We start from the raw sequence: 27,335 nt of genomic DNA, 5'->3' as shown, positions 1-27,335 counted from the left end.
CCTGATCTGGTGTGAACGCTCGTGTGGTTCCCTCATGCCCACGTCCTGAGTCTCACGTAAAACATGTTGCCCCTTGGTACTCGGGCACTTGGTTCACTGACCACCCAGAGCCAGACCCTGGGGTTCTGGTCATGAACCTTCCCTCCGTGAACATGCTCGAGAGTTGGAAAATCAAAGGTTATGAGGGAAGATTTGTATCCTATGTAAGTTTAGCTGAACATGAACGTTATGGTATTTTCGAGTCTATTAATATCAGTAACCTTACAGCAGTTGTGACCAGCCCATACTTCTGTGTCCTGGCATGTGGTAGAAAGTCCTTGGGGGTGAGGACAGACACGCCACTGGACACACAAGTGGCTGGCGGGATGCCCTAGCTCTCGGGGCCTGGGAGGGGCCCCGCAGCTGCCCCCCGGGGCCAGCTCAGCCCTGTGGTTGGCACGCTGCCCGAGCTCACCTGCATTGCAGCCTGGGGCCAGTGGGCCTGCTAATAACCCCTTTGGTCCTCGTCACATGCTGGAGATGAGGACACTGAGGCACAGGGAGGGCCGGGGGCCGTGTTCCACGCGCTGACCCTCAGGCCGGTTTCTGAGGTTCCCCTGCCTCCTGAGGATGTGAAAGACGCTGTGAGTGGCGCCTTGGTGCAGGGAGGGGGGTTGGGGGTGGGGTAACTCTAGGAGTCACTGCTGCATTGCATACGAAGTTCTAACGCATCTCCAGACATGAAAATTTTATTTTCTGTGTTGTTTACTCCTGTCACTCGTGTGGTAACATGAGTGTGGTGGAACGTGGCCGTGAGTGGCTGATCCTGTTTTCCAGGACGAGGCTGCAGCTCTATCGGACGCAGAACATGGGCTGGGGCGTGCGGTCCCTGCAGGACATCCCACTGGGCACCTTTGTTTGCGAGTAAGTGGGGGCCCGGTCGGCCCCGGGCTGCTGCTGTCACAGGGGAGGGTGCAGCCGTCGGGGAGGGACTAGGAGTGCACACCGGCCAGTGTGGGGCCCCCAGGCTCACCGGGGAGGGGCTGCCTGGGCCAGGCTGTGCATTCACGCTGCGGGCAGCCCTCGCCCACCTCTGCGTTTCTGCCTGAGCTTTCTCACCAGCTCATAGCTTATTTCAGAAGATCCGTCAGCACTTCGTGACGTGTAGGGGATGATCATTTTGGATCCCTGGTCAGATAGAGGGTTTCTGTGTCATCATTTTCTGGGACCCGGATGAAGTCCCTGTTCAGTCACAGGCAGAATTCTCGGTCATGTGGGCTCCGTCAGGGCCCCTGTGCCCTGCGTCTGGGTCCTGGGTGACATGTGCCTGTCACGTTTTCGTCTGCCTCCGCCCCCGCAGGTATGTCGGGGAGCTCATCTCTGACTCGGAAGCTGACGTGCGTGAGGAAGATTCTTACCTCTTTGACCTTGACAACAAGGTAATGCGTCCTGAGGGGTTGGGCGTAGAGCTGATGGGACTGTGCCGCGTGGAGGGGCCTGCTGGCGGGGCCCGGGCTGGTAAGGAGGCTCGCCCGCCAGACTGGCGCTGGGTCCCCGATCCCAGAGGTCCTGAGCTTTCCCAGCGAGCCTCGCGTGAGAGTGTGGGACCTCGGACACGTCCCTCCAGCCTCTGAGCCCCACCTTCCTTCTCAGCGGGGGTGAGGGCCGCCAAGAGGCTCGGGGGCCGTGTGCACGGGGGCGAGCCTTCGTGTGGAGTGAGGGTCACACTTGTGAACAGGGTGGGTGCGTCTCTCTGTGACCCCGGTGCCCTCCCAGGTGCGGGTAGAAGAGCTGGACCCTGGCTTCGTCCGCTCCGGGCCCTGGTTTCCAGGGCAGTTTCTGAGCCATCGCAGGCTGCCCTCTGCCTTGTCCTGGCTCCCAGGGTTGCTCCTTAATTCATAAATTGCTGACTTCAGAACTTCTGAGAACTCGCCGTCGCTGCCAGTGGGAGGGAGTTCAGGTGGAGGCGGGGAAACAAGTACTCTGTCCCCCGCAGCAGCCGCGAGACCCCTGAACAGCCACCTGTAGGTCGGGTGAAGCCAGGCACTCACCTTCCCGCGCCTGCCACTCTTGGCTGTGTCTTCAGGGCGCCCTGCTCATCGCCTGACCCCGCCCTGCCCCTGCAGCCACACCCTAAGGGGTCAGCATCTGTGAGACAGGCGTCTGGAAGAGGAACCTGTGTTCCTGGAGGTTGCAGCCTGGGGCTCGGCTCTAGCCCAGGGCCGTGGGGCCAGGCCTTCCCCAGGCACCGCGGCCACCCGCCCGGCCTTCGCGTTTGTGTGTGTGTGTGTGTGTGTGTGTGTGTGTGTTGCTGCAGCTGGGCCGGGTTTCCTGCCCACCTGCGTCTGCTGAGCAGTTTGCCTCTTCCTGGTTTGCAGCAGTTCTTTCCGTGTTCTGGATCAGTGCTCTTTCCTGACGTTTGACTTGCAGATATCGTCTCTCTGTGGCTTGTTTACTTCCTGACGATGTCTTTTAATGAACAGAAGTTCTTATTTTTATTATCCTCCAACTTTGCAGTCTTTTTATGTATACAGGTGGGTTTCTGTAATGTCCAAGATAAGTTTTTCTTAAAACCCAGGTCACAAAGATACACATTTATATTATTTCCCAGAAGTTATATTTTGCTTTTTTGCTGAAGGGGGTCAAGCTTTATTTTTCCCCTGTATTGACATCTGTGTGACCGAGCACCATTTGTTGAAAAGATTGTCTTCCCCCACCCTCAGCAGTGCAGATTTTGTCATAAATCAGGTGTCCGCGAGAGCTTGGATTGGCCTCTGTCTGCTGACTGCCTTGGGCAGCCTGTTCTGTATTAATTATCCTAGTTTGCCTCCCCTTACCTTGGGGTTCTTGGGAGTGTTTGCTCTTCTGGGTCTCTCGAAGTTTCCATATAAGTTTTAAAATCAGCTTGACAAGTTCCACAAAACTCCTGTAGGGATTTGATTGCATAGCATTGAACCTGTGAGCCAGATTAGATCATGGCATCGAACATGTAAACCTCATTAGGGATCATAATATTGACCCGTGAACCAGGTTAGGGTCATAGCATTGAACCTGTGAACCCAGTTACGGTCAGAGGATTGACCCGTGAATCAGGTTAGGGTCAGAGCATTGACCTGTGAACCCGGTTAAGACCACAGCACTGACCTGTGAACCAGGTTAGGGTCAGAGCATTGACCTGTAGACCCAGTTAGGGTCAGAGCTTTGAACCTGTGAATCCATTTAGGGTCAGAGCACTGACCTGTGAACCGGGATAGGGTCAGAGCACTGACCTGTGAATCTGGTTAGGGCCGTAGCGTTGATCTGTGATGGTTCGCTGGGCCCTCCGCTCCTTCCTGTTGGGAGTGGTGACCCAGATAGCCGTGCGGGGCTGTGTGCTGGCCTGTGGGTGGACCTGCTGGTTCTGGCTTTTACGGCCAGGAGTGCACCTGCTGTGGATTTTCAGACTTGACTTCTGTGGATGTGAGTCTTTGTTTCTCTCGGTAAATTCTTGGGGGTGGAATTACTGCCGTCTGGTGAGTGTCCACTTACTGACTTTAGAAGAAACGGCAAACAGTTTCCGGAGGGCTTGTTCCCCCACACGCTCGCCAGCAGGAAAGGGCAGCTCAGACACTAATTCTGATGCCCCGTGATGGCGTGTCTTTTTTTTTTTTTTAATAATTTTTATTGGAGTATAGTTGCTTTACCATGTTGTGTTTCTGCTGTACAGCAAAGTGAATCAGCTATACATATACATATATCCCCTTTTTTTTGGATTTCCTTCCCATTTAGGTCACCACAGAGCATTGAGTAGAGCTCCCTGTGCTATGCAGTAGGTTCTCATTAGTTATCTATTTTATACATAGTAGTGTATATATGTCAATTCCAATCTCCCATTTCATCCCACCCTCCCTTCCCCCGCTTGGGGTCCATATGTTTGTTCTCTACATCTGTGTTTCTATTTCTACTTTGCAAATAAGTTCATCTGTACCGTTTTTCTAGGTTCCACATATAAGCAGTATTACACGACATTTGTTTTTCTGGCCTACTTCACTCTGTATGAGTCTTTAGGTCCATCCACGTCTCTGCAAATGACACTTTCGTTCCTTTTTATGGCTGAGTAATATTCCACTGCATGTACCACGTCTTCATTATGTGGCAGCGTCTTTTCCCGGCTTAGTGGCTTCCTTACATCATCGTTTGTGGAGAAGTTTTAAAAATTTATTGTGGGTTGTTCCGTCAGGCCGCTTGTCGTAAGAGCTCTTCACGAGCCCTGAATGGTACCCTTTGTCCAGCGTGTGTTGTGAGTATTTCCCTCCTGCCTTTCCTTCCTCTTCACAGAACAGAAAACGTTTTTAATTGTTTAGTGCTTTATGTGTCCTAAGAAATCTTTGCTGCAAGGTTGTGAAGATTTTCTCCTTTCTCTAGAATTTTTATATTTTAGCAAAATTACATTTAGATCTATGATCTGTTTCAAGAACTTTTGTGTATGGTTTGTTTTTTTCACTTCACATATTTTTTTTGGTGAGGTCACTTACGTTCTGTTCTCTTAGCAGATTTCGGCTGTACAAAACAGCGTCATCAACTGTAGTCACCATGTTATACATTTGATTCTCAGACCTTTTTCATTTTATAAATTTACTGTCTTCCTGTTTCCCCCACTCCTCACCCCCTGGCAACCACTATTCTACTCGGTTTCCATGAGAGTTTGCCTTAAAAAAAAAAAAAGTAAGATGCCACATTAAGTGACACCATGCCGTCTTTGTCATTTGCTGGCTTATCTCACTTAGATGATGCCCTCGAGGTTCATCCATATTGTCCCAAATGGCAGGATTTCCTTTTTTTTTTTTTTTTAAGGCTGAATAGTATTCCACTGTATGTGTATGCCACATTTCTTATCCGTTAATGGACACTTGGTTATTTCCGTATCTTGGCTGTTGTGAGTAATGCTGCAGTGGACGTGGGGGAGCAGACATCTCTTCAAGGTTGTGGTTTTGTTTCCTTCGTAAACATCCTGGAGTGGGATTGCTGGATCGTACGGCAGTTCTATTTTCACCTTCTTGAGGAAGCTCCACACTGTTGTCCACAGTGGCCGCACCAATTTACCTTCCCCCCAGCACCGCACGAGGGCTCCCTTTTCTCCACACCCTCGCCAGCGCTTCTTGTCTTTTTTGATGATGGTCATTCTGACAGGTGTGAGGTGATTAATCATTGTGGTTTTGATGTGCATTTCTCTGATGATTAGTGATGTTGAGCATCTTTTCATGTACCTGTTGGCCATCTGTGTGTCTTCTCTGGAAAGATGATTATTCAGTTCCTCTGCCCATTTTTTAAATTGGCTTTTTTTTTTTTTTTTTTGCTACTGAGTTGTGTGAGTTCTTTATATATTTTGGATAATAATCCCTTATCAGACACATGGTTTGCAAATATTTTCTCCCATTCGGTAGCTACCTTTTTTTTTGCCGCACCTCTCGGCTTGCAGGATCTTAGTTCCCCGACCAGGGAGTGAACCTGGGCCTATGGCAGTGAAAGCGCTGAGTCCTAACCCGTGGACCAGGGAACACCTGGTACCTGCTTTTTCATTTTGTTGATGGTTTCCTTTGCTGTGCAGAAGCTTTTTAGTTCAGTGTAGTCCACTTGTTTATTTTTGCTTTTGTTGTCTTTGCTTTTGGTGTCAAATCCAAAAAATCATTCGAGACCAATATCAAAGGGCTTCCCACCTCTGTTTCCTTCTAGAAATCTTACGGTTTCAGGTCTCACGTTTTGCATTGATTTTTGTTTTTGGTGTAAGATAGGGGTCGAGGTTCCCTTTTGTCCATGTGAATGTAAAGTCTCTACTTGCACCATTGAAAGTAGGTCTGTCTGGACTGTGTTTTGTTCCTTTGATTTATTTGCCAATCCGTAACCTACATCACTCTGTCCTGATCACAGGCACACCTCGGAGACGCTGCGGGTTCAGTTCCAGACCAGCAACATAGTGAATATTACAGTAGAGCATATTACAGTACACACTTTTTTTTTTTTTTTTGGTCCCAGTGCATCTAAAAGTCATGTTTATACTATAGGCTATTAAGTGTGCAATAGCATTGTCTTAAAAAATAATGTAGATACCTTAATCAAAAGATACTTTATTGCTAAAAAATGCTAACCATCATCTGAGCCTTCAGCGGGTCGTAGTAGTAATATCAAAGGTCACTGACCACAGATACTGTAACAAATACATTAGTACTGAAAACATTTAAAATACTACGAGAATTACCAGAATGTGACGGAGACAGGAAGTAAGCAGATACTGTTGGAAGAATGGAGCCTGCAGACCCACTGGACGCGGTGTCTGCAAAGTTCAGCAAACCAAGGTGCGCCGGTACGGCCGTGAAACTAAACCCTGAAACCAGGTCGCGTTGTGCTCAGACCCTGTTTCCTCCAAAAGCCATTTCACCTTTTCTGTGTCTTTTGCGTTTCCCTGTAGATTCTGGAATCAGGGCATCAGTACAGGAAGCCGCGACCGGAGCCCTGCTGGGGTTGCCTCCCGTTTGTTGCTCAGTTTAGGGCGTCGGTGTCTGCACAGCGTTAGGTCTCCTCCTGGTCCCTGGTGTCACGTTCAGGTCTCCGCAGAGCTTGCGGGCTCTCAGGGTGTAGATCTTACACATGTGTTCCCTTAAGTTTATTCCCAAGTATTCCATGCTCTTATGCTTTCGTAAACAGTGCTGCTGTTTACTTCATTTTCTAATTGTTGCTAGAATATGGAATTAGTTGGTTTTTTGTATATCGACCTTGCTAAATCCACTTATTAATTCCAGTAGCTTTTTTGACGATTCTCTAGGATTTTCTGTATACATAACTGTGTCATGTGTGAGTAAAAACAGCTCTACTTCTTCCTTGCCCGTCTAAGTCTGTGCTGAGAGCCTGGCTGGGGTCTCAGCAGTGGGAGGGGACATCCTTGCCTGTCTCTTTCAAGGGAAAAGCATTCATTCTTTGACCACTAAGTGTGATGTGAGCTGTGACCTTTTTGTAGATGCCCTCGTAGAAGTGTTCTGGTGCTAATTTGTTTACTGAGGTCTAATTTATATGCAGGAAATTCACCCATTTATGTGTCCAGCTCTGTTGGTTTTGACAGGCGTCTCCTTGTTCCTGCCCCATCAGTGATCTCAGGGTCCTCTGCTCAGGGTCACCCAGGCCATCCAGGTGTGGTCCGGCTGCGTCTTTTCTGGACCTTGGACCTCGGAGTCCTCGGGCTCACGTGCTGGTTGTCAGAATGCAGTTCTTGGCTGCAGGACTGAGGTCCAGCCGGGGCTCTGTCTGCTCCCAGGGGCCCCAAGCACACAGCCCCCTTCTTGAAGGCCGGCAGGAGAACCATGCACGGTGTGACGTGATCGCGGGAGTGGCTTTCGTGAGAAGCAAGTCACAGGTTGCGCAGGGGGTGGTGCTCTGTGAGCGAGCGAGGAGGGGGTCTTCTTCCAGCTCTGCACTGGGGCGCGCACCACTGCACCGAGATACGCAGACCAGCTCGGGGACAGCGCCCCTCTGTCCCTGCCGTTTGCCTTTTCCGGAATGTCGTACGGGTGGATTCCTGCGGCACGTGGCCTCTGGGTCTGGCCCTCTCCCTGGTGGAGGGAACCTCTGGGGGCTCGTGTGCAGTGTCACGTGCTTGTGTTGGTTGGGTCATCACTGCTCCGTCGTGCGGGTACCGCTCGGGCTGCTCCTCCATCCACTGCAGACGCACTTGGGCTGCTTCCAGGTGTTGGCGGTTAGCGCAGCTTTCGAGAGCATTCGCGTCAGGCTTTGGGTGGATGTGTCCTCGTCCCCGGGGCCGCATGGTGGTGACTGGCAGCTTCATGGGAGGCTCGGCCGTGTCCCGGGCACACGTGTCCCAAGCGTCTGGAGAGCGCTGGCGGGAGGGCAGGTCCAGTGCTGGCTGCTCCTTCGTGGTTGGGAGCAGCGTCCTGGTGTTGGACCATTTCAGTGGTCTTGTAAATGGCGTTTTTACCCCGAATTTAGTTGCTTGATAAATAGAAATAGTTATTTTTTTCCAACTAGCTTTTAACTCTGTGACCTGTTAAACTCACTGACTAGATGTAGCATTTATTTGTGAGTTCTCTTCTCAGTGGACACGATCGTGTCATCAGCAGACGGTCCCCTCCCGGCCGGGCCGCTGTGCCTGCCTTGGTGGAGGAAGCTTCCAGAACCCAGGCTCCCACGGGTGCTGGTGCTCAGAGCTCTGTCCCTGGTCCACCAAGAGTGACCTGGATTGACGTTAGGTTGTGTTCAGTGTTTTTCTGCAGCTGTTGAAATGCCCCTACAATCTCTCTTGTACTTATTGTAGTAACATGGTGGATAATCTGATTTTATGGGCCATTGTTGGGCCATCATTACTGGTCTGTAATCTCACGCCTGCTTAAACACGGGGCGTTTTGCCGCCAGTGGTCAGCCTGCACTGGCCCATAGGCTGGCCTGCGTGTGTCCCCAGAGCCTGCCCCCGACCATCTGGCACCGCTAGCATCTGTGCCCTGTGGGTCTGTGTCTAGTGTCTGGGGGTTTCCTGCTTATTTTCATTCTGTTTGCCCATTGCCCCTTGTTCCTGATTAGTTTTTGTTTGGGTTCCAAACTCTGTATTTGCAAACCTGCCTGAAGAAATGCATTGAGGCTTCGGAGCCCTCATCTGGAATCACTTGATCCATTTGTGGGAACGAGGGTGGTTCGGGGCTGAGCTGCAGCTGCCAGCCTCTCCGAGTCTAGCCCAGCCTCCCCTGCAGCCTCCCCTGCACCTCACCCTGGGGTGCAGCCCTCAGGGTCCCACCTGCAGCAAGGAAGGTTCGCAGGGCCCTAGACCCCCAGCCTCGTGCCAGCTGTGCAGCACAGCTAGAAACGCCAGCCGCTGAGCTCGACCCCCGTGGAGGAGCCTTCCCGGAGCATCCGCTCCTTCACGAGGCGTTTTCTTTGTTGCTTTTTCTGAAATGCTCTGTCAGGCTGTCTCGAGTCTCCGCAGACCAGGCAGCTTGCCTGACCGCAGGTCAGCGCCCTGATTCTCACCAACATCCTTTGACAGGCGGGGCACGTGCGGTCGCCGTCCGGGGAGGGGAGGAGGGGGCATCCTGGGTGCCCCGAGGGGGCCCCACGCAGGCCTCTCCACGCTCCCCGCTTACCTGTCTGGGAGGAGCTTTCTGTCTCCAGACTGCTCTGGCTGGTGCTTCTGTAAAAACACTGCAGATTCCAAGCCCATTTCTTAATTATCAGATTCTAAGACGTGGAGTTACCCTGTCTGATTGCCGTGCTTGTTTCTCAGCTTCTCCCCTGAGCAGCTCCTGGACCCCTGCCAGCCCCCGGCCCCCGTAGGGACATCCCTCCAGTGGCCACCCTCTCTCCTCCCATTGCTGCGGCCGCTGCCTCTGACCCCTGGCCTTTCCGTCTCTTCAGCCCCACACACCGGGCTGTGCCCCCGGGAGGGTCCTGGCGACCCGAGTGCCGCTGACTCTGGGCCCTCAGGCCCGGCGCCCAGCCGTGCGGGCCTCCCGCTTGCTCTGGTCCACTCCTCCTGGGCCTGAGCAGGTAGCCCTCTTCAGTCCTGCCCCATGGGTCGTTCATTCTGGGCACGGAAAAAGCCACGGATGCAGCACGTCCCCCGGCCGTTCCAGCTCAGGCCTGTGTGTCCCCGAGTGTGGGCGTGTCAGAGTGCCCATACCCACTGGGCCATCTGCCCATGCCTCGCTCCCCCACCCACCATTTGAGGCATCAGGGAACTTTCCGGCTCTGCCTTCCAGGTGTTTACTGGGTCTGATCACCTGTCCTCATGCTGCTGAGTCTGTCCCTCTCCTTGCTGTTCTGGAACCTTCCAGACACCTGCTCTGTCCCCATCTCCTCCCGCCTCAAGCCTCTGCTCGAGTCCCCTGGTTAACCCCGGGCGCCCTCCCGCCCTCAGCATCTCAGAGTCACGATGTGGGTGGCTCGTGTGGGCGTGGGGCTCCCTCCCCACAGTATTTTTGCCTCAGAACCAGGTGTGGGTGGTTTCTGGATCAGAGAAGCTTTAAAAAAGCAGCACATACATCTGAAAGGACACATCTTAAAGACCCGAGAAAGGCCGTTTGTCGCAGGAGGGACGCAGTGTTCTCGTAGAGGGGAATTCTTGGGACCAGGCCCAAGCGGTGCTCAGGTCTTCAGGATGGGTGGCGCCCACTCGGTGCAGGCGGGGGACCAAGGGCTCAGGACACACCTCGTGGGAAGTGTGGGCGGCGTGGCAGGGGCCCAGGGCCAGGGACCAGTGGGCAGAACCCCCACTTGTCCCCCAGGAAGCCTTGGTGTCCCTGGGGGGCCACCTGTGGGTCCTGCAGGCTCTGGGCGGGGTCTCCGCGAGGGACCCTTACAGGGGCTCCCCTTAGGGACCCAGGGGGGAGGGGGTGTCTGGGCCGCCTCGTGCCCCTGGGTGGTGGAGGCGGCGTCCGCAGGGCCCTTCGCTGCTTGGGGTCCAGCCCAGGACCTCCTTCCTTCGTCCCACGGGAACCTGCTTCTCACCCGCCCCTTTCTGCTGCTCCTTTAGTCTCTTTGTTCAGCTTAGGAAAAAAGAAAAGAGAAAAAGTGAAAACATGTTTCACTTCCTCGAAGGATTTCTTACTCTTGCCTTTATGGATAAAGACACAGAAAAGGGGAGAAAATCAGTATAGTTGAGGCTCTTCCCTGGCCCCCTGGCCCCCTGGCCCCCGGCGTGAGGGTCAGACCGCAGTGGCCGATGGTGGCGCTCCGGGGTTCTGCTTGCTGCTCACTCAGGGGTTCGGGTCTGGGTGGGTGTCCTCGCCGTGTGGCCCTTCTGACTTTGGGTCGATCTTGCGCTCTGGATCTTTCCAGAGAAAACTCTGCTTTCTCAGGGCTCTGCTGGTTAGACCAGGCCCCTTTCTCACGGTCAAGTCAGCCCCTTCTGGCCTGTGTTGTTACCATGGCAGCAATGCCAGAGGCACGGTTGGGACCCCGGTCCCGGGGCTCCTCTCTGCCCTGAAGGGTCTGTGGTTTTCTGAGTCCCCTCGTGAGCGACCTGGCAGCTTCCCTCCCGCTGTCCCACTGCCCCTCAGCCCCTCAGACCCCAAGCAGCTCTGCCCCGCTGCCCCTCTGCCCCCTGCCCCTGTGACCCCCTGACTCTCCGCCCCCGTCCCTCTGCCCCCTGTCCCTCTGTCCTTCTGCCCCCGTCCCTCTGCCCCTCTGCCCCCCGTCCCTCTGTCCCTCTGTCCCCCGCCCCCGTGTCCCCCTGCCCCTCTGTCCCTCTACCCCTCTGCCTCCCGTCCCTCTGTCCCCTGTCTCTCTGCCTCCTGTCCCTCTGTCCTTCTGCCCCCCGTCCCTCTGCCCCTCTGCTCCCCTGTCCCTCTGCCCCTCTGCCCAGTGCCCCCTGCGTCTCCCACTCCTGCTAGGTTGTACTCCTGCTCCTCCATCACCAGGTCCCTGGGGAGTTGTGCTGCCCGGTGGTCCTTACAGGACCATGTGGCCCCTTAGCCACCCCACGTGGTTCGCATAACACTGTCGTCCTCTGTCCTGGTGCTGACAGCATCAGAGCGTTGGATGGGACGGTGCCGGCCACATAGATTATCCACGTTTGCGCTCGTTTTCACCCCCCGAGTTGAAGCCCCAGGAGGGAGGGGGGGGAGAGGGTGGCGTCCGCTGCGTGGCAGTGGCGGTGCCCACGCCTGCCCTCCTGGGACGCTCAGCGCGTGTCTCCCCCAGGACGGAGAGCTGTACTGCATCGATGCGCGTTTCTATGGCAACGTCAGCCGCTTCATCAACCACCACTGCGAGCCCAACCTGGTGCCCGTGCGTGTCTTCATGTCCCACCAGGACCTGCGCTTCCCCAGGATCGCCTTCTTCAGCACCCGCCTGATCGAGGCCGGGGAGCAGCTGGGGTAGGTGCCCGCCAGGCGCACGCGCTACCTGCCCCGGACTGGACGGCTCGGGTGGGGCTAGGTGGGCCCGGACCCCCGCCCAGCTCTGCTCTCCCCGCAGGTTTGACTACGGGGAGCGCTTCTGGGACGTCAAAGGCAAGCTGTTCAGCTGCCGGTGTGGCTCCGCCAAGTGCCGGCACTCCAGCGCCGCCCTGGCCCAGCGGCAGGCCGACGCCCAGGCCGCCCAGGAGGACGGGCTGCCCGACACCAGCTCCTCCCCCGCCGACCCGCTATGAGAGCCGCGGCCCGGGCGCCCAAGCGGATGCCGTTCACGCTGCGGTTCGGGGGGAAAAGGAGAAGCGCACACGACGACGTCTGAGGTCCCGGCCTGGTGCTGGCGGGGCCGGGCTGCGCGGTGGGCACTCTGGGACTCTGCACTGGTGTCGCCCGTGAGTTTCTGATGGTGATTTTGTCGTTTCCACGTTTCTCGTTTCCCCTCTGCTCTCCGTCGTTCCCGTCCCACCGCTGGGCCTGTGGGCAGTGTCCTGTCGACCCAGACCCCTCCGTGTGGCCCCGCCAAAGCCACCGTCACCCACCCGCGGCCCGAGGGGCTGGTGCCGGCTCCTGGGGCGGCGCAGACCCTGTCCCCACCGCTCCTGAGAGGTCAGGGCCGAGCCGCCGCTGACCTTGGAGAGAACGTGGGTTTGCTTTTTAAAGAAATCCTATATCTAGTCCTATATACCAGACCTCTAACGCGTTTCTTTTCGAGGAAGCGGTCTGGGGGTGCAGGAGGGCCACGGCCCACGGAGGACCCACACCTGCCCCGCGAGTGCCGTGAGGCCGGCACCTTCTGTTGATTTCTAAGCCACACGCTCTGATGATGAATAAACTGATTTATTTTCTACCATTATTGGACATTAGGACAAACAAAAAATAAAAAACACAAAACACAGACAACGGTGCTGATTCTGGTGTGGTTTCTACTCACCATGTGAAAATAAACTATCAACTGTATAAAGAGAACAAAGTGATTTTAGAATAAAATGCAGGAGAAAACTTTTTTTAAAATGTTAGTCTTGTAGTGTGAATAAATTTGCCATCACCTTTTGTGTGATGGCCTGCCAGGTCATATACTTTTTTTTGGCATATACTTTTTTAAATACTGTAATTAGTGCAGTAACAGTGGGTTTTTTTGTGCGACTCTTCTAAAACATTCATAATGCAGTCATGTTTATTTTTTCTGTTAAAATGTTTTTGACAGTTCTAAGAGCAGTCTTTTGGCTCAGACCATTTCTTGTTCTGTTTTCAATGAAATCAATAAAAAAAAAAAAAAGAAGTACTTTAAATGAGGTTTCATCATGGTATCATGTTTCAACTGGTTTCTGCAAAACACCCGTGTTTCCCGTGGGGTGCGGTGCTCGTGGGGTCCCACACGGCCCCGGGGACCAGTGGGCAGGCCCAGCCCGGTGCCGAGCCTGAGAAGGTGGACCTGACACCCCCGCTCATCCCTGCGGAGAGGACGTGGCCCGCCCCTCCCCAGGCAGGCTGTGCGTGCGTGTGCGTGTGCCTGTGCGTGTGCGTGGGGGGCACATCTGTGTGTGCCCAGCTCTCTGGAGGCTGGCGGAGGTCTGGAGTCAGATCTGTGTCTGGACGTGGTGAGGCTGGGCCCTCTCCTCCTGCCGGACTCCAGCCCCAAAACTCATCGGGAGCCTCCGAGCACAAGAAGCAGCTTGAATGCTCTATTTTTTATACACAGACGTCATTCAGCTAGACATTTTCAGACATTTATCCAGAACCTGCATTTTGCAAACGGCGCAAACAGGGTGCCTTCCCTGTGGACGCGGATAAGGCCCGATGTGCGGAGCCAGGGGCCTGAGCTGTGACTGGTCCGCCCGAACAGCCCTTTCTTGCCGGAGGACTTGGGCTGGGTCCTCAGGGCTCGCTGCCTTTCTCTTCTGAGGGCAACAGGACCACAGGAGGGGCTGTGCTGGCGGGGAGGGCCCACCTGCAGCTGGTTTTCAGGCCCTGAGACCCGCCAGCCCTGTGTGCCTTCCCCCAGCCCAGCCCTCGGGCTCCAAGCCCAGGGGACTGCAGGGGACGAAGGTCCTTGTGTGTTGGCGGTCCGCCTGTTATGTGCTGGGCCAATGTTGGTGTCCAAACAACTGTCTGTTGAATCAAGACAGTCTAGTTGCAAACCTTTAGGGTGCTGGGGAGGACTGTGGGGTGAGGGGCCCCCACGAGGTGCTGTCTCGGCAGTGGGTGCTGGGCTGCTTCCTTTGTCAGCCTGTCCTGGGGGCTGTGTGGTGCCCCTCAGCGCTGGCAAGATGCTCCCCCACCAATCCTGCTGGCAGGCCTGGGGGATAGGCCTGGGTCTCTGCTCCGTGGGACGCTGACTGCAGATACGAGGCTCTGAAGGGCTGGCTGGTGGGTGGGAGGCAGGCCAGAGGACTCCCACGGTGGCTGGGGCACACGTGGCTGGAGTGTGAGGGTCTCACCCGGCTGCACTTACTCCCCAAAGGCAAACCTGTCACCGCCTCCCGCCTGCCTGGGGGTGTCCCTGCCCCCGCCCCGCCAACTTTGGACAGTGGGCCCCTCCCACCCACTCTTCCCTGACAGCTGCGTCCGTTTCCACGGGGCCGGAAGGAAGAATTCTGAGCGTCTTTTTCTACTTGTGCGATTACCCTCTTAGAGAAGAGACCAAAGGGCACTGCAGAGCCACATTTTGGAACCTGTCGCCAAAACCCCATTCCTAAGACCTGCGCTGATTTCTGCCTCCTCGAAGAGGGTCAATTTCCCCACGTCCAGCACTGAGCACTGTCGGACTTCCTTTTCTAATGTCTAGAGGAAGAATGATCAGTGTGCTACTTCACACTTGTTTGGTTACTGATAAACGCGAATGTCTGTCTTATTTATTACAGGTGGGCCTTTCCTCCTGTGTGAATTGCCTTGTAAAATTTTATTGTGGTGTTTATATTTCTCTTATTGATTTGTATGGGCTCTTTATATATTGTAGCCTTTTACCCATGCTGAACCTAAATTTTTATGTGGTAAAATCTGTCTTGTGATTTCTGATTTTGTACTGTATTTAGAAAGACCTCCACCTCCAAATTATAAAAATATTCTCCAGTACAATTTCCTAGTATTTTATTTGCAAGTTTAGCTCTTGAGTCCAGGTGGAATTTATTTGGTATATAGTTTGAAATGATAAATATAAGATTTTTTTATTGAGGAATAATTTATATACCGTGAGATGCATGGCTCTTTTGCGTACAACTCAATAAGTTTTGACCAATGCCTTTGCCTGTGTAACCCATTCCTTAATCGAGACCCAGACTCTTCCCATCCCCCGGGAAATCTCTTCCCGTCCTTCCCAGCTTGTCCCTGCCTCCGAGACTCATTCCCTGTTCTAAACCTCATGTATGCGGGACATGTAGGTTACTCTTTCTGTCCAGCATCTCTTGCTTAGCTGTTTTTTTGTTCACATTTCATAAAGCACCGGTTCATCCATCCTTTTTATTGCTGAGGAGCATTCCACAGTAGGAATATACCAAATTTGTTTATCCATTCTCCTGTGCATGCACATCTGTGTTGTCTCCAGTTTGGGGCTATTGTCAATAAAGCTGCTGCCAGCATCCTTGTACCAGTCTGTTTGTCTCAGGTAAATTCCTAGAAATGGACTTGCTGGGTCAGGTTGAGTGTTGGTCTTTTTAATCTGCCTGTCCTGGTGGCATCTCACTGTGGTTCTGATTTGTGTCCCTTGGTGACTCGTGCTGGGCACCTTTTAGAAGCTTTTTGTCCACCTGTGTGTCTTCCTTTGCCAAGTGCCTGTTAAAAGTCTTTTGTGCGTTTTTTAATTGGCCTATCTTTCCATTACTGAGTGTAGGAGTTCTTTATATGTTCTAGTGCACGTCCTTTGTCACAAAGAAGTATTTAAATGTTTTCTCTCATCTGTAACCTTTCGTTCATTTTCTTAGGAACAGTTTAAAATTTTGTGCACGTCCAATTTACATTTTTTCCTCCTTGACTAGTATTTTCTCTATCATCAAGTGTCTTTGCCTACCCCAACGCTGAGAAGATACTCTCTTGCTTTCTTCTAAAGCATGATAGTTTTAGGTTTAATATTTTGGCATATGACCCATCTTAAACTAATTTTCATCAGTAGAGTGAGGTAGATAGAGATAAATATTCGTTTTTTCCGATGTGGGTGTCTAGTTGTTTCAGCTTCAGCTGTTGATCTTTTGAGAAGATTTCCTTCTCCCGTTGAGTTGTGTCGGCTCCTTTGTAGACCATTACCTCCTGTGTGCATCTTTATTTCCGGGCTATTCTTTTCCATAGATCTGTTTGCCTGTCTTTATGCCAGCATCATACTGTCTTTATTACTGTAGCTTCATTTTAGGTATTAGAATCACGTGTAGTGTAAGGCCTCCCACTTTGTTCTTGTTCCTGAAGATGATTACAGTTGTCCCTCAGTGTCCTCGGGGCCTTGGTTGCAGGACCCCCTGTGGATACCAAAAATCCACAGACACTCAGATCCCTTATGGTCGGCCCTCCATATCTATGGATGTGGAACCCGCGTGCACGAGGGCTGACTGTATTTCACTCTTTTGGCTCTTTCTATTTTTATATAAATTTTAGAATCGACGTATCAATTCCTACAAAAAAGGCTGATGGGGGTTTTTAAGCTTCAAAAATCATCTTTATCGAGATAAAATTTACGTATCATAAAATGCACCCATGTTGTTTCATGAGTTTTGGCAAATGTCTATACTCATGTAGCCACTGCCACAATCAAGACATAATGACCGTCTTCATTACCCCAGAATCCCCTGGTGCCCCTTTGTGGTCCACCCTGCCTGCCCCGGGAGATACTGATCTACCCTTGACACTATAGATGAACATCTCCTGTTCTAGAATTTTCTATAATTGGAATCACACAGCATACTCCATTGTATCTGGCCTCTTTGGCTTAACATAAACTTTTTAAATTTTGAAACAATCTCAGATTTACAGAAAACTGCAAGCACAGTACAGGCAACTTTTCTCTCTAAATCATTGGGGAACAAATTGCCGCCTTGATGCTCCATCATCCCTGCAAGCAAGGCTGTTCTGCCGCATGACTGATGCACCACCAGCTCCAGGACGACGTTGCTCCGACCTGGCACTGACCCGCAGGTCCCAGGCGGCTCCTGCCCTCGGAGCAGGCGGGCCCGGTTCAGCCTGCTGTTCTGTGTGGTTATCGTGTCTTTCGTTGTTTCTGTCCGGAACAGGCCTGTCTGCCTGGTTTTCGTGGCCTCGGCGCGTGAAGATGACCGTCGGTTTTCTTGTAGAACGTCCTCAATTTGTGTTTCCTCAGGATCAGGTCCAGGGCTGCATCTTCGGCAGGAACATCGCGGAAGTGGTGCTGTGTCCTCCTGCGTCCTATCAGGTGGCTCACAAGTTGGGTTTGGTCCATTTATTGATAATGCAAACTTGAATCATTTGATTGAGATTCAGCCACCTTTCCCACCAGCTTTGGTTTTCTCATTGCAGGAAACGGATCCCATCCTTTTCATACTTTCCGGTTGCTTGTGGGAGTTACGGACTCATGACTTTCTACTTCAGCGGGTTATAGTCTGTTACTCTCATTATTCAGGTGCTGAAAATGTCAAAGGTTGGGCTGGTGGCACCTCCTTGAGATGGCTTCTTTTGCTCACCGAGCACATCTTACTTGATGGCACAAGACGTCCTGGGCTCTTTCCCTGCCCTTGTCCTGGAACAGCCGGGTTTTCTAAAATTTAAATCCACCATTTTGCTATTTTCTGCCTATCTCGTTTGTTCTTTGTTCCTTTTCCCGCTTCTTCTGCCGTCTTTTGTATTGAGTGTATTTGTGTAATCCATCGTTCCTACTGCGTTGGCTTATTAGCGCTACCCTTTTTGTTTTCGTTTTTTAGTAACTGCTATAGGATTTACATTCTGCATCTTCAGCTGACCGGTCTGCTCTCCCGAGGTGCTGACCATGTTACAGCGGATGTAAGAACTTCACAACAGAACAATCCCATTTCCCCAGTTGTCATACATTTTAGTCCCTATAGTTTATACCCCAAGTCGTTGTTATTGTTTTTGCTTTATTTAGCCGATTATTGTTATTATTCTTAATTTGTACCTTGTGTACTCATTTTCTCACTGGTTTCCTTTTTTGTATTCAGTAACAGCTTTATTGAAATATAAGCCCATACCATACAATCCCATATCCTTTTACAGCTTACCATTCGGTGGTTTTTTAGCATGTTCACAATTAAACGCAACCATCATCACAATCAAATTTAACGTTGTTGTGACCCCAGGAAGAACCCTGGGCCCATTAGCAGCCATTTCTCCCCTAGTCCCCCCTCCCTCCAGCCCCAGACAACCACTAATCTACTTTCTGTCTATGTAGATTTGCCTGTTCTGGACATTTCATATAATACTGTGGTCTTCTTTGGCTTTTTCCACTGAGCGTCATGTCTTTGAGATTCATCTGTGCTGTGCCATGTGCCGGTCCTTCCTTTTTCTGGCCAAATGATAAATATTCTGTTCTGTGGACGGGTTGTCAGTTGATGTGGATGTTTCCGCTCTTTGGCTCTTATGAGTAGAGCTGCTATACGCATTCATGTATTTGTTTTTGTGTAGATGTCTGTTGGACATATACCTAGGATTGAAAATGCTGGGTCGTGTGGAAACTCTCGTTTAACCTTTAAAAGAACTGCCAAGCTGTTATCCGAAACCGTTTTACAGTCCTCACCAGTAGTGTATGAAGGTTTTGATTTTTCCACATCCTCATCAACACTTGTTATCTGTAGTTTTTATTTGAACCGTCCCAGTGGGTGTGAAGTGGTACCTCACTGTGGTTTTGGTTTGCATTTCCCTGATGACTAGTGATGTCAAGCATTTTTCAGTGTTCTTATTATTGATCATTTGTATGTCTTCTTTGGAGAAACATGTATTCATATCCTTTGCCCAGTTTTAAGTAGAGTTCTCTTTTTATTATTGAGTGGTAAGACTTTAAAAATATATATATATATCCCAGATAGCGGTCACTTATCAGATATGTGATTTGCAAATATTTTCTCCCATTCAGTAGGTTGTCTTTTCACTTTTTTGGTGGTGTCTTTTGAAGCACAAAAGATTTCAATTTTGATGAAGTTCAATTCACCCATTTTTTTCTTTTGTTACTTGTTCTTTTGGTGCCATATTTAAGAAACTGTTGCCTAATCCAAGATCACAAAGATTTATACCTTGGTTTCCTTCTAAGAGTTTTATAGTTTTAGCTCTTACTATTTATGTCTTAGCTACTATTTAGTCTTTGACACATTTTGAGTTAATTTTTGTATAGGTGTGAGGTAGGGATCTCACCTCATTGTTTTGCAGGTGGACATCCAGTTTTTCCAGCATTGTTTTTTTTATTTTTTTAAAATAAATTTATTTATGTATTTATTTTTGGCTGTGTTGGGTCTTCGTTGCTTGGCTCGGGCTTTCTTTTCTCGCTTTTTCTTTTTCTTTTCTCGGTCGGGCGAGCGGGGGCTACTCTTTGTTGTGGTGCATGGGCATCTCATTGTGGTGGCTTCTCTTTTTGCGGAGCACGGGCTCTAGGTGCGTGGGCTTCAGTAGTTGTGGCGCGCTGGCTTTAGTAGTTGTGGCCCACGGGCTCTAGAGCACAGGCTCAGTAGTTGTGGCGCATGGGCTTAGTTGCTCCGCGGCATGTGGGATCTTCCCAGATCAGGGCTCGAACCCCTGTTCCCTGCATTGGCAGGCAGATTCTCAACCACTGCGCCACCAGGGAAGCCCCCAGCACCGTTTGTTAAAGAGGCTATTCTTTCCCCGTGGAATGGTCTTGGCACCCTTGTCAAAGATCAATTGGCCGTAGATATTGGGTTAATTCCTGGACTCTAAATTCTATCCCATTGATCTATATGTCTGTTCTTGTGCCAATATCATACTTGTTTAATGAGTGTAGTTTTGTAGTGAGCTTTGAAATGGAGAAGTGTGAGTATTCCAGTTTTTTTCTTCTTTTGAAAGATTTTTTTGGCTATTCTAGGTCCTTTGAGTTTCCTTATGAACTTCAGGACCAGTTTATCAGTTTCTACAAAGAAGCCAGCTGTGATTCTGACAGGGATTGTGTTTAATCTGGCCAATTATCTTTTAAAAAATAGACTTTTTAAAGAATATTTTTAGATTTACAGAAAAATCGAGAAGTAGTGCAGAAGGTTTCCAAATACCCTGAACCAGTATCCCCTACTCTTAACATCTTATTAGCATATGGTATATTTGTTATAATTAATTAATTATTTAATATTGATACATTGTTATTGACTAACGTCCATAGTTTATTCAGATTTCCTTAAATTTTACCTAAGTTCTTTTTTACTTCCAGGATTCCTTCCATGATATCACACTGTGTTTAGTTGTCAGGTCTCCTTAGGCTCCTCTTGGTTGTGGCAGTTTTACTTGTTCCTGATGATCTTGACAGTTTAGAGGAGTACCGGTCAAGTGTTTCTTAGGATGTCCCACTATTGGAATCTGTCTAATGTTTTTCTTATGATAGGACTGACGTTATGGGCTATTGGGAGGAAGACCACAGAGATAAGGGGCCATTTTTGTCCTGTCACATAAAAATAATCCTATCAACATGATATATGACTTGATGTGGGCCTTGATCACCTCACTGAGGTGTGCTTGTCAGATTTCTGCCACTCTTTCCTCCCTTTCCATCCTGCTTCCTAGAAGGAGGGCTCTAGGCCCTGCCATACCTGAGGTCTGGGGTTAGGTCCCCTCTCCTTTGGGATAGAGTATCTACATAAATTATTTGGAATTCCTCTGCACTTGAGATTTGTCTCTTCTGGCTCATTTATTAATTTTTTTCAGTCATTTTTATCAGTACGGGCTCATGGGTATTCATTTTATATTTTGGGTGTTTATTTATGTATTATCTGCTCAAATTGTTGCAGCTTTGGCCATTAGGAGCTCTTCATGTGGCTCCTGTTTACCACTGACACCCTCATCAACGTGGGTTGTGTTTGTGTGTGCCTCCAAGCACTTCCTTACTTTCTGGCACTGTGAGATGCTTCAGGCTCATTTTGTTTATTTTCTGCCTGAGTCCTAGACTTAGCCACTTCTCCATGGAGCCCTGATTCCTTTCATTGGGGGATGGTGTTAGAAACCGAGATCTGGGTGCTGGGATGCTTGTTGCTACTGGGGTGTCTTTTCTGAAAGGCCCTCTCAGTTGACAGGGGAAAGAAATATATGTGTGTACATACACACAAATCTGCAAATGTTTCTGTATGTGCCTATCTGTGTCTACATTAGGATAAATGTAAATTCACACTGATGTCTCCAAATGTAATTCCTTACAACATGGACCATCATAGCCTCCTGTCCTTGCTTATCTGTAAGCTCCTGCTCCAGCCGTGAGAAACCCAGCTCTCTCCACCGTCTATTTACTTAGTTGTTCAGTTCCAGGATACATGCATAGCTGTATCAGAGTCGTTAACCAGTTCCCTATGGGAAACAACCTTATTGACCAGAGACAGTGTTCATGTGCAGCTCCATTTGCTTTACTCTTATGGACCCACTCATTTCCAAGGTTACTTAGGTTAGCCCCTTCCCCTACCCCTTCAGTGAGGTTGTTTCATACATTGTAATAGATTATCTTGTCACTGTCTGCATTCCTTCCTGGGGTCTTACGGCCTCATAAGTGACTTTTTTTTTTTTTATCAGCATGCATTAAGATTCATTTTTATGCTGTAAAATCAGGAAGTTCAGTTGTCTTTTAAAGAAGTTAAAGAATGAGAGAAAAGGTATTTTACATTTATATACATTTACAATTTCTGGTGCTCTTCATTCCTTTTTGTAGATAGAAATTTCCAACTACTGGCATTGAAAGAACTTAAATAAAAATTTTTAGCACAGATCTTTCTAGCAAAGAATTGTCTCATCTTTTGTTTGTTCAAAAGTATCTTCGTTTCACCTTAATTTTAAAGGCTATTGCAGTGGGTCTAAAATTCTAAGTTACAAGTTTATTATCGCTTTTCAGCACTTTCAAGATGCAATCCCATTGCCTTCTGGACTGCTTTCTTTCTGATGAAAAATCAGTGGTTGTTCTGCAGTGTCACATCTTCTATTAAGCCCATCCAGTGAATTTTTCATTTTAGATGCCATGATTTTCCGTTGTAGACATGCCATTTGGTTCTTTTATAGCTTCAATATCTCTTTTGAGATTCACTATCTGTTATCTCATTATATTCATGTTTTCCCTTAACTCTTTGAACATACTAATAATGGCTATTTTTAATCTCTGTATGTTAATTCTGTCATAGCTGGTTTTATTTCTGTTGACTGATCTTTCTCCTAGTTCTGTCACCTTTCTACACTTCTTTTCATGTCTGATCAGTTTTAATTGGATGCTGGACAGTATGAATCTTGTGTTAAGTGTCTGGATTTTGTTTTCTTTCTCTGGAGAGTATTGGGTTTTGTTCTGGCAAATAATTACTTTACTTTTAGATCAAGTTGAGCATCTCAAGTCTTTTCTTTTAAAGCTTTTTTGAGGGAAGGTCTAAAGTAGCCTTTATTCTAGGACAAGTTTGACTCTACACGTCTTATGATGTGGCCTTTCTGGGCGTCTGCTGAATTGCCAGAGTGTTCAGCGAGGTTTTCTACTCGTTAGGACTCGGATGTTACGCCTTGTCCTGTGTGAGTGTGGCATTTGTTCAGGTCACAGCTGCCCAGCATCCCTCCCGCCCCCATTTTGTGGGCTCTTACTGTGCACACACACGGCTTCTTTTCAGCCAGAGACTCCAGGGCACTCCCGTATGGATTTCTGGAGCTCTTTCTCTGTTCAGTCCTTCATCTCTGGTGTCTGCCCCTCAAACTCCACCACCTTTGCTTCCCCGAACTCTGACCTCTGTCTTGTAATCTCGACAGGAGGACTTTGCTCTGCTCGGTGTCCTCACCTTTGCGCTACGATTGGAACGTTGTCCCCTTCGGACAGGCCAGGGTGAGTGTGAACTAGTGTGCTTTGTGTTTTTCTTTTTCCAGGAATCTTTTTCCTGCACTTCCTGTTGTCTAATGTCTGAAAATGGTTTCATATATATATTTGCCCATTTTTACAGTTTTTATGACAGGATGGTTATCTAGTACCTGCTGCTTCATTGTGGCCAGAAGCAAAAGAATAATAGAACTTTATTTTCTTCCAACTTGAAAGCCAGTTATTCTAATACCATTTATTGACAAATCTTTCCTTTCCCACAAATCTTAAATCTCATCCACTACATTTAGGTATACACACACACACTCTTTTTTATTCTGTTGTACTATTCTATTGCTTTATTCTGTTCCTCTATGTATTCTATTTCCTTATGATTTTATGTTTTTAAATTTAAAAAGTCAATTGTAAATACAATACAGAAAGGAAAAAAGTTAAACCTCCACTCACTTCCAGTGTCTTCCTTAGATTAATCACTGTTTCATGAATATTCTCACATTTTATGTAAAAAAATATATCGATAAAAGAATAATACATAATATTTTTAAAGCTCTTACTGTTTTTTAACAAACATAGTGTTTACCATGTCCAGGTACTGTTCTAAAGTGCTTTACGTACATGATCATTTAATTCTCATGAAAATTCTGTATGGTGGGGGCTGTCCCCACCTTAATGGATGATAAAAAGGACACTAAGGACCTTGCCCAAGGTCACACAGCTCCGAGTGGCAGAGCCATGGTTGGGACCCCAGGCAGCGCGATTCAGAGTCCATACCCCCCAGTGCTGTTTCCTCATTCTCATAAATAATCCCATTGGGTCCATAAAGCTTCTAAGCCTTTGTTTGCTCACCTAAAATCCTGTCTTATTGCAAGTTCGTTCATGATTATCGGTGTCTTTCTCTGTGAGGCAACTTTACATGTCCTTTGCTTAGTTTCAGTGGAATTGTTAATCTTTTTATTATTGATCAGAAAGGGCTCTTTGGAAATAAAGAAAATTCATCCCTTGCCTTATGCATTGACAATATTTTCTAAATGTGTTTATTTACTTTGTTTATGATGGGTTATTTAAAAATATATATCAGCTTCTAGGTTCTTTTTTACTTCTGCCTTTCTAGAATTTCAAATTCTTCTGTAATCCAATTTGGCAACCTTTTCCGTTAAGCTGGTGGTTTTCAGCCCGTGTCCGTGTGGTGTTGTCGGCAAGACGTCCCAGGTGACTTCACTGTCAGCCACACGGAGCCTCCGGCCTTGGTGTCCCTACACTTTTAAGATTAAAAACCCTTTTTGCTCTCCTGTAATTTGACTTTGTATTCCCATCAGTATATCTAGAATTTCTTTCCCGGGTTGTATAGACTACACAATTTGATTTTTGTCCATTTTTATGTTGTTGGGACTGTTCTTTTATTCGTCTCTATTTGTCCTCATCGTTTTATTTGCTCGTACTTCCAGATTAGCTTTTGTTACAAATTTGTCAATTTCCTTCCACTCATCTTTTTAAAAATCCCATTTCTCCTGGGGAAAATGTCTAGAAACAGATGGATCCTCAGGAGAGAAATCTGTACTGGAGATAAAGATTTGGGGACTACCAGGATAGCGCAGGACCCTCACCTGGGGATGACTCTGCCCCCAGGGGACACTTGCAAGATCTGGGGACAGATTTGGTGTCACAGCTGAGGATGATACTGAAGTCAGAGGTGTCCAGCAGGGCTGCTGCACAGCCCACAGTGCACAGGGCAGCACCCCAAGAGGAACACCCTGTCTCCAACCCTGGGATGGAGAAACACCTGAAATGGGGAGGGGCAAGGTTGCTCTGAGGGGTCAGGGCAGTGGGAGCATCCTGGCCGGCAGGGAGTCACCAGTGAGGTGGCATCTGGCTGACATCTGAGGGGTGGACCCAGTTGTCCGGGCACAGGGACAGCACAGGGACAGCAGGTGGCACCTTTGAGGGACCTGCGGGCCAGCGGGGCTGGCGCTGAATGAGCAATGAGGCCAGAGCGGCAGGCAGGGCCGGCAGCCCGTGAGAAAACTGCGAAGGGCCCCAGGCGGGCTGTGACGTGGTCAAGGCTGCAGAGGAGGACAGGTGTGCGAGTGGGACAAGGCCCTGTGTTCACGAGGTGGCCACCACCACTGGCTGAACAACTTGGAAGGTGACCGCAGTGATGGAGAGTTAGAGGGGCCCAAATATCTTTATTTTTTAAAATTATTTACACTTTTTATTTAAATTTTTCTATTGAGGTAAAATTCACATAACATAAAATCCACCATTATAGTCATTTAAAAATGTACAATTCAGTGGCTTTTAATACACTCACAGTGTTGTTCACCCATCACCACTATCTAACTTCAGAAAATCTTCACCCTGAAAAGAAACCCCGTACCTATTACCAGTCACTCCCCACTCTCACCTCCTCCACTGGCACCACTAATCTCCTTTTGTCTTTGGATTTCCCTATTCTGGAAACATTTCATGAAGCAGAATCATGTATTAGGTGGCCTTCTATGTCTGGCTTCTTTTACTTAGCATGATGTTTTCACGGTTCATCCAAGATACAGATGGGATTAAATGTACCAGGATTTTATTAGATTTTATTATATGATGATGAATATACATTATTATTATTAGAAAAAAATTGGGAGGGAGTGAGGAAAGGCTGGCAGAGCTGTCAGACTATGATGCAGCTCTAACTTCTAGTGACGAGAACGGGACAGAAGGCCGGTGGGGACGTCCTGATCACCAAGCATCTACTCCGACTCGGTAAAGCCGCTGCAGAGTCCAGGACCCTCAGCACAGGAGCAGCAGTGGGCTCAGCACAGCAACAGGCCCTTTGCCAATCGTGCTGCAGGGCACATTTTCACGGCAACCACAACTGTCTAAAATAATAGTGTAGCGTGCGCGCGCGTGTGTGTGTTTTTAAAGAAAGGCTCTAATTAATCATCCAACAGAGAAAGCAAATAAACCTAAAACAAAGGAGAAGAGAGGGAATATAAAGAGCAGATATTAATGAATAGAAAACAAACATATGGGACTTCCCTGGTGGCACAGTGGATAAGAATCCACCTGCCAATGCAGGGGACATGGGTTCGAGCCCTTGTCCAGGAAGATCCCACGTGCTGCAGAGCAACTAAGCCCGCGTGCCACACTGCTGAGTCTGCGCTCTAGAGCCTGCATGTCACAACTACTGAGCCCGTGCGCCACAACTACTGAGCCCGGGCACCACAATGACTGAAGCCCATGCGCCTAGAGCCCGTGCTCCGCAACAAGAGAAGCCACCGCAATGAGAAGCCCATGCACCGCAGCAAAGAGTAGCCCCCACTCGCCGCAACTAGAGAAAGCCCATGCAGCAATGAAGACCCAATGCAACCAAAAATAAATAAATAAATTTATTAAAAGAAAAAAGAAAACAAACATATGATACAGACAATCAGTGAAGCAAAAAATTGGTTCTTTGACAAGATTAACAAAATGGCAAACCTCGGCAAGATTGAGAGAGGGGGAGGGGGCAGAGAGGGAGGGAGGCGGGGGGAGAGAGGGAGAGAGAGCGAGAGAGAGGGAGGGGAAGAGAGAGAGGGAGAATACAAAGGGTATACAGCCACAGTACAACATAGATTAAAAAGATAGCATGAACAACTTTAGGCCAATACATTTCTAGAAAAGTATAACGGAACGAACACTGACCCAAGAGGAAATAGAAAACCTGAATAGTCTTATAATTCTTAAATAGTCAGCAATTAAAATCACAAAGAAAACATCAGGCCCAGTTAGTGAGTTCAGCTGAACTTTCAAAATACATATTCTCTATAGAAATGCTCCCCAAGGCAACCATAACCTTGATGCCAAAATCTGATAAAAATAGTGCAACAGAGGAAAACCACAGGATAATGTCATTCAGAGACCTACCTGCAACAACTCGACAGATTATTAGTAAACCAAATTTCAATAGTGTATAACAACAGTAATCAGTCATGACCACATTTGATTTACCACAGGAATGAGAGGTTGGTTTAACTTTAGGAAATCAATTAGCATAAGCCACTGCCTTAACATAAAGGAGAAAAATATGATCATCTCCAGTGCAGAAAAATGATTTGATAGAATTCTTCATCTATTCATGATAAAAGCTCCTAGACATTAAGACTAGAGGAGAATTTCTTAACCTGGTTAGGGGGTATCTATTTTTTTTAAAGAACATAGCAAGCCTCATAATGGTGAAAGGTTGAAAGTATTTTATTTAACATGAGGAACAGGACAGGGTGCCCACTGTCCCATTTCTGGACTTCATTGTACCAGCTAGCACAGGAATATAAGAAAAAGAAACAAAACATCTAAGAATTGGAAAAGAAGAAATGAAACATTTTTCAATGTTATCTACATAGAAAACAAAGAAATCTAATGGTGAATTATTAATCAGAAAATTTAGCAGTATTGATGTGTGCAGAGAACTGCACAGAATGTGAACAACAGACAGTGTAACTAGGTGGAGCCCTTCGTTATAGTGTGAAAACATGAAACACTAGGAATAAATCTCATAT

General features: G+C 48.7%; 1 protein-coding gene across 10 annotated transcripts in view; it reads left to right on the top strand.

Moving 5' to 3' along the window:
* Positions 1–13,156, top strand: part of EHMT1 (euchromatic histone lysine methyltransferase 1) — a 151,929-nt gene extending 138,773 nt beyond the window's left edge. For all 10 annotated transcript variants that reach the window (XM_082469404.1, XM_082469403.1, XM_082469398.1 and 7 more), the window contains 4 exons: positions 817–903; positions 1,340–1,418; positions 11,656–11,831; positions 11,932–13,156. In XM_082469404.1, the coding sequence (XP_082325530.1) occupies positions 817–903; positions 1,340–1,418; positions 11,656–11,831; positions 11,932–12,106 (517 nt within the window). In that variant the 3' untranslated portion in view covers positions 12,107–13,156. The remainder of the gene's footprint in view (positions 1–816; positions 904–1,339; positions 1,419–11,655; positions 11,832–11,931) is intronic.
* Positions 13,157–27,335: the final 14,179 nt, after the last annotated feature.

Source organism: Balaenoptera physalus (assembly GCF_965194825.1).
Source record: "Balaenoptera physalus genome assembly, chromosome: 7".
Taxonomy (NCBI): domain Eukaryota; kingdom Metazoa; phylum Chordata; class Mammalia; order Artiodactyla; family Balaenopteridae; genus Balaenoptera; species Balaenoptera physalus.
The sequence above is the reverse complement of the archived record's forward strand: the minus strand, read 5'-3'. Positions and strand labels throughout refer to the sequence as shown.